Source organism: Gorilla gorilla, chromosome 6, assembly GCF_029281585.2.
Source record: "Gorilla gorilla gorilla isolate KB3781 chromosome 6, NHGRI_mGorGor1-v2.1_pri, whole genome shotgun sequence".
Taxonomy (NCBI): domain Eukaryota; kingdom Metazoa; phylum Chordata; class Mammalia; order Primates; family Hominidae; genus Gorilla; species Gorilla gorilla.
Window position 1 is genome coordinate 52,245,489 of NC_073230.2, and position 16,106 is coordinate 52,261,594.

General features: G+C 44.2%; 1 protein-coding gene across 2 annotated transcripts in view; it reads right to left on the minus strand.

The window, feature by feature from the left end:
* NUDCD3 (NudC domain containing 3) overlaps window positions 1–16,106 on the minus strand; it is a 102,267-nt gene that overhangs the window by 35,788 nt on the left and 50,373 nt on the right. For both annotated transcript variants that reach the window (XM_004045378.4, XM_055347760.2), the window contains exon 3: window positions 7,699–7,831. In XM_004045378.4, coding sequence (XP_004045426.1) covers window positions 7,699–7,831 — 133 coding nt within the window. The remainder of the gene's footprint in view (window positions 1–7,698; window positions 7,832–16,106) is intronic.

Below are 16,106 nucleotides of genomic sequence, written 5' to 3' on the forward strand. Positions count from 1 at the left end.
ACAGGGGTTGACAAACACCTCATACAAAAGAGCTCCAGCTGGCATTAGCCCAGTGCCCCTCTGGGACGAAACTTCCAGAGGAAGGAGGAGGCAGCAATCTTTGCTGTTCTGCAGCCTCCACTGGTGATACCCAGGCAAATAGGGTCTGGAGTGGACCTCAGCCAACTGCAGCAGACCTGCAGAAGAGGGGCCTGTTAGAAGAAAAACTAACAAACAGAAAGCAACAACATCAACATCAAAAAAAAAGGACCCCCACACAAAAACCCTATACAAAGGTCATCAGCCTCAAAGATCAAAGGTAAATAAATCCACGAAGATGAGGAAAAAACCAGCACAAAAATGCTGAAAATTCCAAAAACCAGAATGCCTCTTCTCCTCCAAATGATCGCAACTCCTCTCCAGCAAGGGCACAAAACTGGATGGAGAATGAGTTTGACAAATTGACAGAAATAGGCTTCAGAAGGTGGATAATAACAAATTCCTCTGAGCTAAAGGAGTATGCTCTAACCCAATGCAAAAAAGCTAAGAACCTTGACAAAAGGTTACAGGAACTGCTAACTAGAATAACCAGTTTAGAGAAGAACACGAATGACCTGATGGAGCTGAAAAACACAGGATGAGAACTTCGTGAAGCATACACAAGTATCAATAGCCAAATCAATCAAGCAGAAGAAAGAATATCAGAGATTGAAGATCAACTTACTGAAATAAGGTGTGAAGACAAGATTAGAGAAAAAAGAATGAAAAGGAATGAACAAAGCCTCTAAGAAATATGGGACTCTGTGAAAAGACCAAACCTACGATTGACTGAGTGTCCCTGAAAGTGCCAGGAGAATGGAACCAAGTTGGAAAACACACTTCATGATATTACCCAGGAGAACTTCCCCAACCTAGCAAGACAGGCCAACATGCAAATTCAGGAAATATAGAGAACACCACTAAGATACTCCTTGAGAAGAGCAACCCCAAGACACATAATCGTCAGATTCTCCAAGGTTGAAACGAAGGAAAAAATGTTAAGGGCAGCCAGAGAGAAAGGTCAGGTTATCTACAAAGGGAAGCCCACAGACTAACAGCGGATCTCTCTGCAGAAACTCTACAAGCCAGAAGAGAGTGAAGGCCAATATTCAATATTCTTAAAGAAAAGAATTTTAAACACAGAATTTCATATCCAGCCAAACTAAGCTTCATAAGTGAAGGAGAAATAAAATCCTTTACAGACAAGCAAATGCTAAGAGATTCTGTCACCACCAGGCCTGCCTTACAAGAGCTCCTGAAGGAGGCACTAAACATGGAAAGGAAAAACCGGTACCAGCCACTGCAAAAACATACCAAAATATAAAGACCAACAACACTATGAAGAAACTGCATCAACTAATGTGCAAAATAACCAGCTAGCATCATGATGACAGAATCAAATTCGCACATAACAATATTAACCTTAAATATAAATGGGCTAAATGCCCCAATTAAAAGACACAGATGGGCCAGGCGTGGTGGCTCACACCTGTAATCCCAGAGCTTTGGGAGGTCAAGGTGGGTAGATCACGAGGTCAGGAGTTCGAGACCAGTCTGACCAATATGGTGAAGACAGGGGTCTCTACTAAAAATACAAAAATTAGCTGGGCATGGTGGCATGCACCTGTAGTCCCAGCTACATGGGAGGCTGAGGCAGGAGAATCACTTGAACCTGGGAGGCGGAGGCTGCAGTGAGCCAAGATCGCGCCACTGACTCCAGCATGGGCAACAGAGCAAGACTCCGTCTAAAAAAAAAAAAAAAAACCACACACAGACTGGCAAATTGCATAAAGAGTCAAAATCCATCAGTGTGCTGTATTCAGGAGACCCATCTCACGTGCAAAGACACACATAGGCTCAAAATAAAGGGATAGAGGAATATTTACCAAGCAAATGGAAAGCAAAAAAAAAAAAAAAAAAAAAGCAGGAGTTGCAATTCTAATCTCTGATAAAACAGACTTTAAACCAACAAAGATCAAAAAAGACAAAGAAGGGCATTACATAATGGTAAAGGGATCAATGAAACTAGAAGAGCTAACTATCCTAAATATATATGCACCCAATACAGGAGCACCCAGATTCATAAAACAAGTTCTTAGAGACCTACAAAGAGACTTAAGACTCCCAAACAATAATAGTGGGAGACTTTAACACCCCATTGTCAATATTAGATCAACGAGACAGAAAATTAACAAGGATATTCACGACTTGAACTCAGCTCTGGACCAAGCTGACCTAATCCACAGAATATACATTCTTCTCAGCACCACATAGCACTTATTCTAAAATCGACCACACAATTGGAAGTAAAACACTCCTCAGCAAATGCAAAAGAACGGAAATCATAACAAACAGTCTCTCAGACCACAGTGCAATCAAATTAGAACTCAGGATTAAGAAACTCACTCAAAACCGCACAACTACATGAAAACTGAACAACTTGCTCCTGAATGACTACTGGGTAAATAATGAAATTAAGGCAGAAATAACGAAGTTGTCTGAAACCAATGAGAACAAAGAGACAACATACCAGAATCTCTGGGACACAGCTAAAACGGTGTTAACAGGGAAATTTATAGCACTAAATGCCCACATCAGAAAGTGGGAAAGATCTAAAACTGACACCCTAACGTCGCAATTAAAAGAACTCGACAAGCAAGAGCAAACAAATTCAAAAGCTAGCAGAAGATAAGAAATAACTAAGATCAGAGGAGAACTGAAGGAGATAGAGACATGAAAAACTCTTAGAAAAAAATCAATGAATCCAGGAGCTGGTTTTTTTAAAAGATTAACAAAATAGACCACTAACCAGAATAATAAAGAAGAAAGGAGAGAAGAATCAAATATACACAATAAAAAATGATAAAGGAGATATCACCACTGATCCCACAGAAATAAAAGCTACCATCAGAGAATACTATAAACACCTCTATGCAAATAAACTAGAAAATCTAGAAGAAATGGATAAATTCCCGGACATACACACCCTCCCAAGACTAAACCAGGAAGAAGTCAAATCCCTGAAAAGACCAATAACAAGTTCTGAAATTGAGGCAATAATTAACAGCCTACCAACCAAAAAAGCTCAGGGCCAGACGGATTCACAGCCGAATTCTACCAGAGGTACAAAGAGGAGCTGGTCCCATTCCTTCTGAAACTATTCCAAACAATAGAAAAAGACAGACTCCTCCTTACCTCCCTAACTCATTTTATGAGGCCAGCATCATCCTGATTCCAAAACCTGGCAGAGACACAACAAAAAAAGAAAATTTCAGGCCAATATCCCTGATGAACGTCGATGTGAAAATCCTCAAAATACTGGCAAACTGAATCCAGAAGCACATCAAAAAGCTTATCTACTACGATCAAGTCGGCTTCATCCCTGGGATGTAAGGCTGGTTCATCATATGAAAATCAATAAATGTAATCCATCACATAAACAGAACCAATGACAAAAACCACATGATCATCTCAAAAGATGCAGAAAAGGCCTTCAATAAAATTCAACACCCCTTCATGCTAAAAACTCTCAATAAACTAGGTACTAATGGAACATATCTCAAAATAATAAGAGCTATTTATGACAAACCCATAGCCAATATCATACTGAATGGGCAAAAGCTGGAAGCATTCCCTTTGAAAAGTGGCACAAGACAAGGATGCCCTCTCTCACCACTCCTATTCAACACAGTATTGGAAGTTCTGGCCAGGGCAATCAGGCAAGAGAAAGAAATAAAGCATATTCAAATAGGAAGGGAGGAAGTCAAATTGTCTCTGTTTGCAGATGACATGATCGTATATTTAGAAAACCCCATTGTTTCAGCCCCAAAACTCCTTAAGCTGATAAGCAACTTCGGCAAAGTCTCAGGATACAAAATCAATGTGCAAAAATCACAAGCATTCCTACACACCAATAATAGACAAGCAGAGAGCCAAGTCATGAGTGAACTCCCATTCGCAATTGCTACAAAGAAAATAAAATACCTAGAAATACAACTTACAAGGGACATGAAGGACCTCTTCAAGGAGAACTACAAACCACTGCTCAAGGAAATAAGAGAGGACATAAACAAATGGAAAAAAAAAAATCCATGCTCATGGATAGGAAGAATCAATATTGTGAAAATGGCCATACTGCCCAAAGTAATTTATAGACGCAATGCTATTCCCATCAAGCTACCATTGACTTTCTTCACAGAACTAGAAAAAACTACTTTAAATTTCATATGGAACCAAAGAACAGCCCACATAGCCAAGACAATCCTAAGCAAAAAGAACAAGGCTGAAGGCATCATGCTACCTGACTTCAAACTATACTACAAGGCTACAATAACCAAAACGGCATAGTACTGGTACCAAAACAGATATATAAACCAATGGAACAGAACAGAGGCCTCAGAAATAACACCACACATCTACAACCATCTGATCTTCGACAAACCTAACAAAAACAAGCAATGGGGAAAGGACACCCTATTTAATAAACAGTGCTGGGAAAACTGGCTAGCCATGTGCAGAAAACAGAAACTAGGCCCCTTCCTTATACCTGATACAAAAATTAACTCAAGATGGATTAAAGACTTAAACATAAAACCTAAAACCATAAAAACCCTAGAAGAAAACCTAGGCAACAGCATTCAGGACACAGGCATGGGCAAAGACTTCATGACTAAAACACCAAAAGCAATTGCCACAAAAGCCAAAATTGACAAATGGGATCTAATTAAACTAAAGAGCTTCTGCTCAGCAAAAGAAACTATCGTCAGAGTGAACAGGCAACCCACAGAATGGGAGAAAATTTTTGCAGTCTATCCATCTGACAAAGGTCTAATATCCAGAATCTACAAGAAACTTAAACAAATTTACAAGAAAAAAAGCAATCCCATCAAAAGGTGGGCAAAGGATAAGAACAGACACTTCTCAAAAGAAGACATTTATGTGGCCAACAAACATGAAAAAAAGCTCATCATCACTGGTCATTAGAGAAATGCAAATAAAAACCACAACGAGATACCATCTCATGCCAGTTAGAATGGCGATCATTAAAAAGTCAGGAAACAGCAGATGCTGGCGAGAATGTGGAGAAATAGGAACACTTTTACACTGTTGGTGGGAGTGTAAATTAGTTCAACCATTGTGGAAGACAGTGTGGTGATTCCTCAAGGATCTAGAGCCAGAAATACCATTTGACCCAACAATCCCATTACTGGGTATATATATATACCCAAAGGATTATAAATCATTCTACTATAAAGATACATGCACATGTATGTGTACTGCAGCACTATTTACAATAGCAAAGACTTGGAACCAACCCAAATGCCCATCAATGATAGACTGGATAAAGAAAATGTAGCATATATACACCATGGAATACTATGCAGCCATAAAAAAGAATGAGTTCATGTCCTTTGCAGGTACATGGATGAAGCTGGAAACCATCATCCTGAGCAAATTAACACAGGAACAGAAAACCAAACACTGCATGTTCTCACTCATAAGTGGGAGTTGAACAACGAAAACACATGGACACAGGGAGGGGAACATCATACACCAGGGCCTGCCAAGGGGTCGGGGAAAAGGGGAGGGAGAGCATTAGGACAAATACCTAATGCATGCGGGGCTTAAAACCTAGATGACGGGTTGATAGGCACAGCAAACCACCATGGCACATGTATACCTATGTAACAAACCTGCATGTTCAGCACATGTATCCCAGAACTTAAAGTAAAATAAAAATTTTAACAAAGAAATTTACAACAAAATAGAATGAAATTACTTACTTCACAGGTTGCAGGTTCTCATGAAGAAGGAAATATGGATACAGTTTCTGGCATATATCAAATTTTTTTATATTATGGATTTAAATTATGTAATGTCCCATTTTGCATTGTTACTTGAGATTTTTTAAAGTGGAAATTATCTACTTACAACAACCTATGATAATGTTATTCTTATCACAATTCCTTGAGTAGACATCTCTCTCCCACTAAAAGATTAAATTTCCACTGGGAACAATGGCTCACACCTGCAATCCCAGCTACTCAGAAGGCTGAAGTGGGAGGATCACTTGAGGCCAGGAGTTCAAGACCAGCCTGGGAAACAGCAGGACCCTATCTCTACAAAAATTTTTTTTTAAACTTAACCAGGCATGATAGCAAGCACCTGAAGTCCCAGTTACTCAGGAGGCTAAGGTGGGAGAATAGCTTGAACCCAGGAGTTCAAGGCTACAGTGAGCCACGATCGTGCCATTGCACTCCAGCCTGAGTGACAGAATGAGGTCATCTCTATCAAAAAATTAAAAAAGATTAAACGTCTACTCACTTAAACTCATTAGATGGAGGTTTCAGAAACTTTAGTGTTTGAAACTCAAGTTGCGAATGTTACAGGTACATCATGACATGGTGTGGCTCCAGTGGCGCAATCGGTTAGCATGCGGTACTTATAGGACATGGCTCCCTGCTCCATGGAAGAGCCCCACAGCACACAGGCCTGGCCGTCCACTTCATCGCTGTGACCTGGGTTCTTTGCTTTGCCTCTCAGGACTGGATGGGGCTTCAATGGGTCTCACCCATGACCTGATGTGCTTAAAGGGGGGTGACCGGGTGTTTGTAGCTGAAGAAAAATAAATTTTGTGTTTGTTGCTGAGGGGAGCAAAGGCCCACAGCCTGACACCTGTTCCCTGAGGAGGCATAAAAGAAACCTGGGGAGAGCAGAATGGTTGGTATCAGTGCACAAACTACAGACCTACCCATCACACCGCTAAGCAGTAAGAGGCACAGGGAGTGACACCAGGTGGCTGGCCCCGGCAGGGATGGGATGCCCTTAGAGGACTCCAAGTCAACCTTAGAAAAGAGGGCGTGGGGACCAAGAAGCTTATCCTCTGCACATGCATGCCACCTATGTGAATGGAGGAAATAAAAAAATAGCAAGGGAAGCAAGTGGGGATGCTGGGATGAGGTGGGCCTGTCCCTCCCTTTATCCCTCCTGTGCAGCCATGTTGTTGCCCTGAGAGAACTGCAGAGTCTTAGAGCTCTCTCCTGTGATTAAAGGTTGTGGAGAATTAAATCACAAACCTTTCATCTCTGTGATGCATGGCTCATCACCATACACGGGGAGGTGCTACCCACTGTGTCACTTTGTCTAATTTGAGTTTATTAGACCCTGGGCTGGCAAAGCCCAGGAAACTCACATGACAGATGCTAAGTGAATGTATGTTAGCTATCACTGTGCATTTAGTACACTGGACTTTTCTTAGGGAAACTGAAGGCAGATTTAATCTTTAGGAAAAAAGAGAATTCACCAAGGTAATAATGTTTGAGTATTCCCTTGAAAACTGAGAAGCTGGCCATCTACAATAGGAACCCCAGGAGAGTCTATGGCTGTGTTTATAAAAGAGGTGAAGACATCAGATGTGTGGGCTTCTCTCTCAGGAAGCAGTGTGAACAGGGCTCACCATCCCCAAAGGGAGGTTTCCGCAGAACAGCTGGGAGAACCTCACAAACAGAATAAGGGGAGCAAGGATGGTGTGTTCAGCTCATACCGAGGGCAGGAGAAGGAACACACCTCACATCCTAAAGCCGATCTCAACACTCCCTCAAGGATGCTGGTGGGTCTTCCCTGCAACAGCTTTGACTGGCTTGGGTGAAGCCGCCCACCCCTACCCACCAAGGCCATTACCTGCTTTCCCTTCACCACGTGCTTGGGTACTGGCACCCTGACCTCCAGGTCAGTATAGTCCTGTGACCAGGTGTAGTTCTCTCGGACAGCACCATTGTAACTGTCGGGATTTTTCTGGAACTGCTCCTGAATCCTGAGAAAGAATAAAAAAGGTGATCCCAGTCAGCCATGCCTGAGCAGAGGACCCCATGGGCAGCCTAGCCCATGCCACTCCTACATCCTGGAGACGTGACCAACTCAAGTTTCATCTCAAGTTCACTTGCTCTGGCATCTGCAAACTCTTCTTCTTTTCAGGTGATTTCCTTTCTGACCCTCCTACATGGTACCCATGGAAATCACAGGACAAGGGCAAAGCTACAGAAAAGAAACCCCAGTGCAGCATCCTACAGTTTAGGAAAAGTGTCTGTGACCACAGTCAAACCACAGCTGGTGCTGCCAGCCTTCACAGTACTGAGATCCAGTCCTGTTAATTAACCAGAGGGCTCTTATTAATAAAATCCTTAGGCTCATGAGTCCTTGGTTTCTTATAAACTGCTTGGCAGGGTCAATCTTTAAAAAAAAAAAAAAAAAAAAAAAGAGGCCAGGCGTGGTGACTCACACCTGTAATCCCAGCACTTTGGGAGGCCAAGGGTGGGTGAATCACCTGAGGTATGGAGTTCAAAACCAACCTGGCTAACATGGTGAAACCCTGTCTCTACTAAAAATACAAAAATTAGCTGAGCACGGGAGCACATGCCTGTAATCCCAGCTACTTGGGAGGCTTGGGCAGGAGAATCACTTGAACCTGGGAGGCGGAGGTTGCAGGTTGCAGTGAGCCAAGATCACACCATTGCACTCCAGCCTGGGCAACAAGAGCAAAACTCTGTCTCAAAAAAAAAAAAAAAAAAAGGCAAAACCACTTCATCCTGCAGCTGCTAAACTTCAATCCTAATCCAACCCCTAGCCTCTATTTTTTCATAGTAAATAAATCACAGCTAAAAGACTGCATTAAAATTGTATGCATCATTGTTAAGACATAAGCAGTATGTTTAATGAGACAGCCTAAAAAACTCAATCAAGCAAATCTTATTGTATAGGCCTGTTATAAACACAGCACTAAATACAGATAGGCCTACCAAGAAGAAGCTGATGTTAAAAATAAAATATAATATTTTCCATAAAATGTAACAATGCTAATAATATAAACACTATTTAAGTTTAGACTCACAAGTCCATTATAGTGAACTGAAGATCTAAATTACAGACAAAAGCCTAGTCATGGAGAAGGCAGCAGCTATGAACACAGAACATTCCAACAGTAGGCGCATCTCAGTCAGCTTCTCGAGGGCCTGCTCAGAGATTAGCAGACAAAACCTGGCAGGGAGACGGCCCCATGGGCTCATAAACAATGTGTGCACTATGATCCGGTTCACACAGGAAAACACAAAACTACATGTATCTACATCTATATAGATGCACATACAAGACAAGGGTTGGGAAGGGGTGGTTCAAGAGGGCAGGCTTTCTCTGGCCAGAGTTCTAAGACAACAACATATTTACCTACTGTGGGTATGCCCTGCACACTGTCTACGCATGAAGCTGGGCCTCCACCACAGCCTGAGTCCTCTGGGCTGGGCAATAGTGGCTGTTAAGAACTGAATTGGGTCCCCTAAAATGCTATGTTGGAATCTTAATCCCCAGGACCTCAGAATGTGACCTTAATAAAAACAGGGTCTTTACACAGGTGATGCAGTTACAACAAGGTCATTAGGGTGGGCCCTAATCCACTATGACTGATGTCCTTAAAAGGGGGACTTTGGAGAGATGACGTGAAGGCCATGTGGAGACAATGGAGTGATGTGCCTATAGGCCAAAAAACGTCAAGGACCGCAGGCCACCACCTAAAGCTGGAAGAGGAGAGGGAAGATCTTCCCCTAAGACCTTCAGAGGGAACATGGCCCTGCTGACACCTTGATCTCAGACTTCCCCTCTAGGAACTGTGAAAGAATCAACATTTTTTGTTTAAGCCGGCCATTTTGTGGTACGTTATTGTGGTAGCCTGAGCAAACACAGTGGCTAAGGAAACTAATTTCAATCAGAGGTGATATTCAAAATTCAGCACTGAATATTGGCAGGACTAGACACTAACCAATCAGAAGAGATGTCAGCCTTAAACTACTCACACAGGCGGGCCACTGTGGGACAGAGAGATGACATACAGAAACCAGGAGTTACATAGGATTCCTGACTGAATGACATGAGAAAACAGGGTGGGGGGAAGGAAACTAAAGAATGCTCAATAGGTTGAAAATGGACAGCAAAAGAAAGATTTAGATGCAACCAATAAACCTATTTTCAAAGACTATTTAGTGATATGAAGAAAGCTTTCAATATACCATAAAACTGAAAAGGGGGTATTATTACTTTTAAGTATGGTATGACTTTAATTTCTAAGAAGAAATATATAATATACACACAAGTGTGCACATATATATGAAAAAGACTGAAAGGAAGCACATTAAATCTTTGTGGTTATCTCTGATAGTAGAGTAACAGGAATCTTTCTTCTTTGTACCTAGGTATTATCCAAACTCCCTAGAATATGCAGACATTTTTATAGCCAAGAGAAAACTGGTTCTCTTAAAAAAATGCTAACAGGAGACAGTTATGCACCCTGCAGCCCCTGTACCGAGGTGCGGTCCCACGGCCACGGCAGCAGCACTAGCCTGACCCTTGGAGCAGGGTACGAAGGAGTCAGACACAGACAGGGGGACTCACCCAGACCCCAAGTTTCCACAGGATCCTTCTAGGTGAGCACTGACAGCAGCTTTAAGACTCACATCTGACATAAATATACTTAAACATGCAGAGAATATCTCCAAAAGAACAATAGGGTAGCAGCAGCTACCTTTATGGCTGGAAACTGGAGACTTCTTTTCATTGACACTTTTGTACATACATTACCATTTGAAAAAAGTCAAAATTGTGAAAATATATAAATAAAATACCCCCCCCCCCCCCCCGCCACACACACACACACACAAGACCAACATGGCCCCAGCACTTGGCAGAGATCAGGGAGTAAACATGAAGACTCCTCAAAAGTTGGGAAAAAGAAACAGCTCTCTCAAGAAAGGAGAATGAGTATAATGCCGGGGGATATCCTTGGGGACGCTGCCGCCAGCAACCGTGCAGTCACTTGGCCTATACCATCAGTGATGCCCACATGGGTTCTGCCTCCTCCAGGGCAAAAGGCTGTCCGTCTCTGCCTTCGAGTGAGGGGAGACATCTGACACCCTTGCCACTACACGCTGCAGTAAAGCTGTATGCTTTTGGAAAGGGCTCTGATCACACAGAACCTGCCTCACTCCATCCTCCTGCCGTGTCCTCAGTAGCCCTGGCCTGGCTCCTCTTGCATGGAACCTGCAGATTCCCTCCAAAGGAAGCAGGAGAGTCACTCCTAAAACAGCCCTTGCAAGTTGTTGGGTGCTTTTTATAGTGCTCTGAATGCACATTCTATTTAAATAAGGTTGATTATTTCCAGCCAACAGTATGTAAAAATAAGCGTCCTGTCAAGTGCAGGTGTCTCTGGCCCCCACTGTGCCACTGTTGGTCACCCCTGCAGCTGCAGGCCTGGGCACATGGTAGGAGGCAGGGGAGGGAGCATCCATGCTTCAGCACCAAGGGTGGGAGTAGGAAAGTGAGTCAGCAGTCAGGTTGAAGATTATGGAGTAGGTCTCCCTGCAGCTCCCACTCCTGATGAGCTGGGATAACAAGGTTCTAAATGTGTTAAAGGAAAAACACAGAACAGGCTCTGTTGGGTGCTGTGGGTAGCAGGGCCCTCTGTCTCCTTGGGGATAGGCCAGACCCTTCCTGGCAGACTGCAGGCCTAGGCGCTCCTGAGTGTGGCAAGCCAGGCACCAGGGTCACCTGCACAGGCAGAGCTAGCAGCACTGCCACCAGGAGTCACTGTCATGCAGACAAGCAGTTCCTGAGTAGGTGAGGTTTCTGACCAGGTTCCTGAGACTCATGGTCAGGAACCTGACCTACCCAATCTGCTGTTTGAGTGCTGCCACTAGAAACAAAAAGGTCCTCTCTCCTTCTTTTTTTTTTTTTTTTTTTTTTTGAGATGGAGTCTCACTCTGTCACCCAGGCTGGAGTGCAGTGACACGATCTCGGCTCACTGCAACCTTTGCCTCCCAAGTTCACACGATTCTCCTGCCTCAATCTCCAGAGTAGCTGGGATTACAGGTGCGCACCACCACTCCCAGCTAATTTTTATATTTTAGTAGAGATGGGGTTTCACCATGTTGGCCGGGCTGGTCTCGAAATCCTGACCTGAAGTGATCCGCCTGCCTCAGCCTCCCATAGTGCTGGATTACGTGCGTGGGCCACCGTGCCCAGCCTCCTTCCATTTGTTTTTAAAAACCACAGGATTAGGCTAGGCTCACACTTGAAATCAATCTCAGCGATTCGGGAGGCCAAAACAGGAGGACTCCTTGAGGCCAGGAGTTTGAGACCAGTCTGGGCAACGTAGGAAGACCCATCTCTACAAAAAATTTTAAAATTAGCCACACATAGTGGCACACACCTGTAGTGCTGGCTACTCGGAGGGTTGAGGGGAGAACAGCTTGAGCCCAGGAGTTCAAGATTATGATGAACTATGATTGTACCACTGCACTCCAGCCTAGATGACAGAATGAGACCCTGTCTCTAAAACAAAACAGGATCAGACAATTCTGATTTTCAAAAAGCTAGTGGCAAGTATGTAAAATGAAGAGTAAAAGGAGGTCAAAGACCTAACCTGAAGAGTTTTGTCTAGGAAGCTAGAGCCTCAAACCTATAATAGATTTATAATTCAATGAGACAAGGGCTGACCTCAAGCTCTTCTCCAGAGAGAGAATGCCTATGATAGGCACTGACTGCCTGACTAAAGGCAAGGTTTGGCTCCCCAAGTCACAGCCAGTGATTCCAAAGCGGAGGTGTTTGCACAGAAATGTCAAGCTTGCTGCTCCCCACTTCCCGCCCCCTGGGGCTCAGTGATTGAGGCCCGGTTTGTCAACCCCCTCTCCACCACCCCAAATACAGCTGTTCTTTCATGTCTCTTGCAATCAATCCTGTCTACCCTTTAAATGTTCACACTCTTAACTACATTGCCCTTAACTACATTGCGCAAAAGCCACTACTCTGTGCAAAGATGACAACATCCCTGTCACCCTCATCTCCTTCCATTATCCCAGGTGTAAGAGCTATCATCACACCTCACTACCTGTTGACCTCACTGTCCCCTCAGGAGAGGTCCCACAACATTTGGGTGCAATGTACATATATGTGCTAGGGTCTGAAATGTTTGTGTTCCCCTAAAACGTGTATCTTGAAATCCTAACCCCGAAGGTGACGGCAGTAGGAGGTAAGGCCTTTAGAAGGTGATTAGGTCATGAGGGTGGAGGCTCTGAGTGGGATTAGTACCCTTACATGGAGGCCTCAAAGAACTTCCTCATCCCTTCCACTATGGGAGGACACCACAAGAAAACAGAGATCCATGAATCAGGAAGCAGGGCCTCCCCAGACACTGAATCTTCTGGTGCCTTGATCTTGGACTTCCAACATCCAGAACTGTGAGAAGTAAATTTCTGTGGTCTACAAGCCACCCAGGCTATGCTATTTTGTTATAGTAGCCCAAATGGACTAGGCCAACATGTGTATGTGTGTGTATAGTACATGTGTGTGGCATGTGTGCAGTGCACTGTGTGGTAAAGGTATGTGAGCACTATATGTGTGTGTGGGGTACGTGTGTGCATAAAATGTGTGTGTGCCACATGCATGTGTCTGGTGCATGTGTACCTGCATGTGCATGTGGGCACGTGTACTGTGTGTGCAGTTTGTGTGTGGTGCATGTGTGTGGTGCACATGTGCATGCAATGTGTGTGTGGCGTGTGTGGTGCATGTGGGCATGCAGTGTGTGTGTGCTATGTGCATGTGTGTGGTATGCATGTACACACACAGTGTGCATATGCGTGCATAAGGTATAGTATGGGCATGCAGTATATATGTGTGTGATGTACGTGCCATGGGTATGAGGCAACCAGCAGACATGGCTCACTCCCTCCCTTGAAATTCTCACCTGTCTCTTATCAATTTTCTTCTCATCTCACTGACCTGGCACATCCCACACCTGGATGGCAGCCACGGCTGCGTCTCTTCTCAGTTTCTTCACATGCCACTGTGATTACATTATTCTCAACAACCTCATATGGCTCCCCACGGCCCAGGAGACAAGGCCAGGGCCTCAGCAAGGCACTCGAGGTAGCCCATGATTGAGTCGTCATGACTCCTTCCTCCCTTTTTCCTCCTGCTCCCACAAATGAATCCTCCTCCTCATCTGTCAACTCTTCTCTGCCTATGCTCAATCTCAACTCAAGATTTCTTCCACCTGATGGAAATACGGTGAATTTTCTTCTGGGTTTCTTCATTTTCAAAGCTTTACAAAATAAACATTATTATAAAAATGACCCATCCTTGAGGCCCACTGCCGTGCTTCTGAAGCCTAAAACTCATGGTCTGCCAGGCCCACTTCCTACTTCTCGGTTTTATCTTCCTAGGAGTGTTCACTCCTGAGAGCTCGTCCACTGATGCTGATTTCAGTGCTCAAAAATGACTCAATGCCTGGACCCCAGCCCTGGGCCCCCAGCTGCCAGGTCTGCCCCAACTCCAGCGACCCAGACGTAGCCTGGGCCTTGGTCTTGGCCTCTGCAGCCTTCAACCTTCTCACTTACAAAGGGACAGGCTGGAGCCAGTCACTACTCCCAGGCTTCCACACAGACAAGCACCTCACACTAACCAGCCTTCCTGCAACTCTTGCCAGATTCGTCTGTCTAGAGGGCGGTGCCTCCCTGACTGCTGCCCAGCTCTCACTGAGGTTCCCCTACCCGCCAGGCTCCTTTCATTGTTGTGCATGCATTATTTCTAAGTTCATGCTTCTTTACTAGCAGGGACGTGACCCCCCCCCCCCCAATATCAGGCCAACTGTGGATACCCTGCCACCTCAGCTAGCCACACAAAAGGTTCGATGCCAGTGCAGCAAGCAGCCACCCCAGGCCACGGGCTCTGGTCTCAAGTATGTCCTACAAATCAATGTCTCCAAGCCAGTCCCCTAGCAGTCAAGCAGTTTCCCTGAATGCTCTGTGTGTCCGTGGTGTCCAACCTGAGGTCAAGCCCAGCTTCCCTGCACAGCAACCAGGTAATGGTGACTAGGTCACTCAGCCTCTCTGTGCCTTGGTCTCCTGACCTATAAAATGGGAACACTAATAGCATCTCTCCCAAAAGGTAGCTGTGAGGAACAAACCATTTAAAATGACTAAAACAAGGTCTCGTGACACTCAGTATTGCTTTCTCACTCACTGCTTTCCCTTTAGAAAGTCTTCGGCTACGGAAAGAACTCACTGAGCAGCTTTTATGACTATGGGATGATTCTTGAACCCTCTGAGACATTTGGAGAGAGAAGTTATGTCTTTTGCCTAGTAATTCTACACTTCTTTATTGCCTAATAATTCTACACTTTTTTTAGATTTTTCTAAAAATCTAGTATCAATAATTTTATCAATACCTGATTGTTATCTGTTTAGCATCTACCACACTTTGGTCTTGCAATGACAGTAGCCTGCCTACTTTAAAGACAATGCTAACTCACCAAGAGGAGAGCCAGAGTTCCTGGAGATGTAGCTAGTCCCCAACCTGGGACCAGAACACACACAGTAAGCCTAGCCGTCTTCCTTACAAGTGGGGAACTGTCAAAGACCAGGAGGGTCATGCTGAAAGGACACATGAGCCAATTTCAGAAGGCTCCCTGCTGGCCAAAGATGGGACAATCATAAATAAATAAATAAAGTCCACAATGGACTGAAGCACGTAGCATATTAAAAATCCATGAGTTCATAAAATGAAATCTCCAGGGGTCACCTTTGGTGATCAGAGAACAGCTTAACCTGAAAAGTCATCAATAAAATGGTTCCATAGGAACCGTAATTTCAGAAAGGCCATGCCCCTAAATAAGAATTCCAGATAATAAGCAAAGAATGTAAAACACAATGAGAACATCACTATCTTGCACCATCTTCTGTAATGAAGGCAATGAGTCTGGCAACTTTCATTCATTCCTGGTGGGCACCAGGTGAAAAGCTGAGGAGGAACCTGTGACAGAAGGATCCAGAACACCCCAAATATCTGTGACACACATGCCATGTACTTCCTGAGAGGGCCTGCTTATTGGGTACCCCTGCCCCCAATACAGGACCTCGAATCCATTCCAACCTACAGGTCTGAATACCACTTTACAGTAAAGACGAGGGGCAGAGAAGCATGGCCATCAAAACCAGGAGCACACAGTCAGCCAGATCTAGAATCAGGGAAATTATAACAGGCTAAGTTCT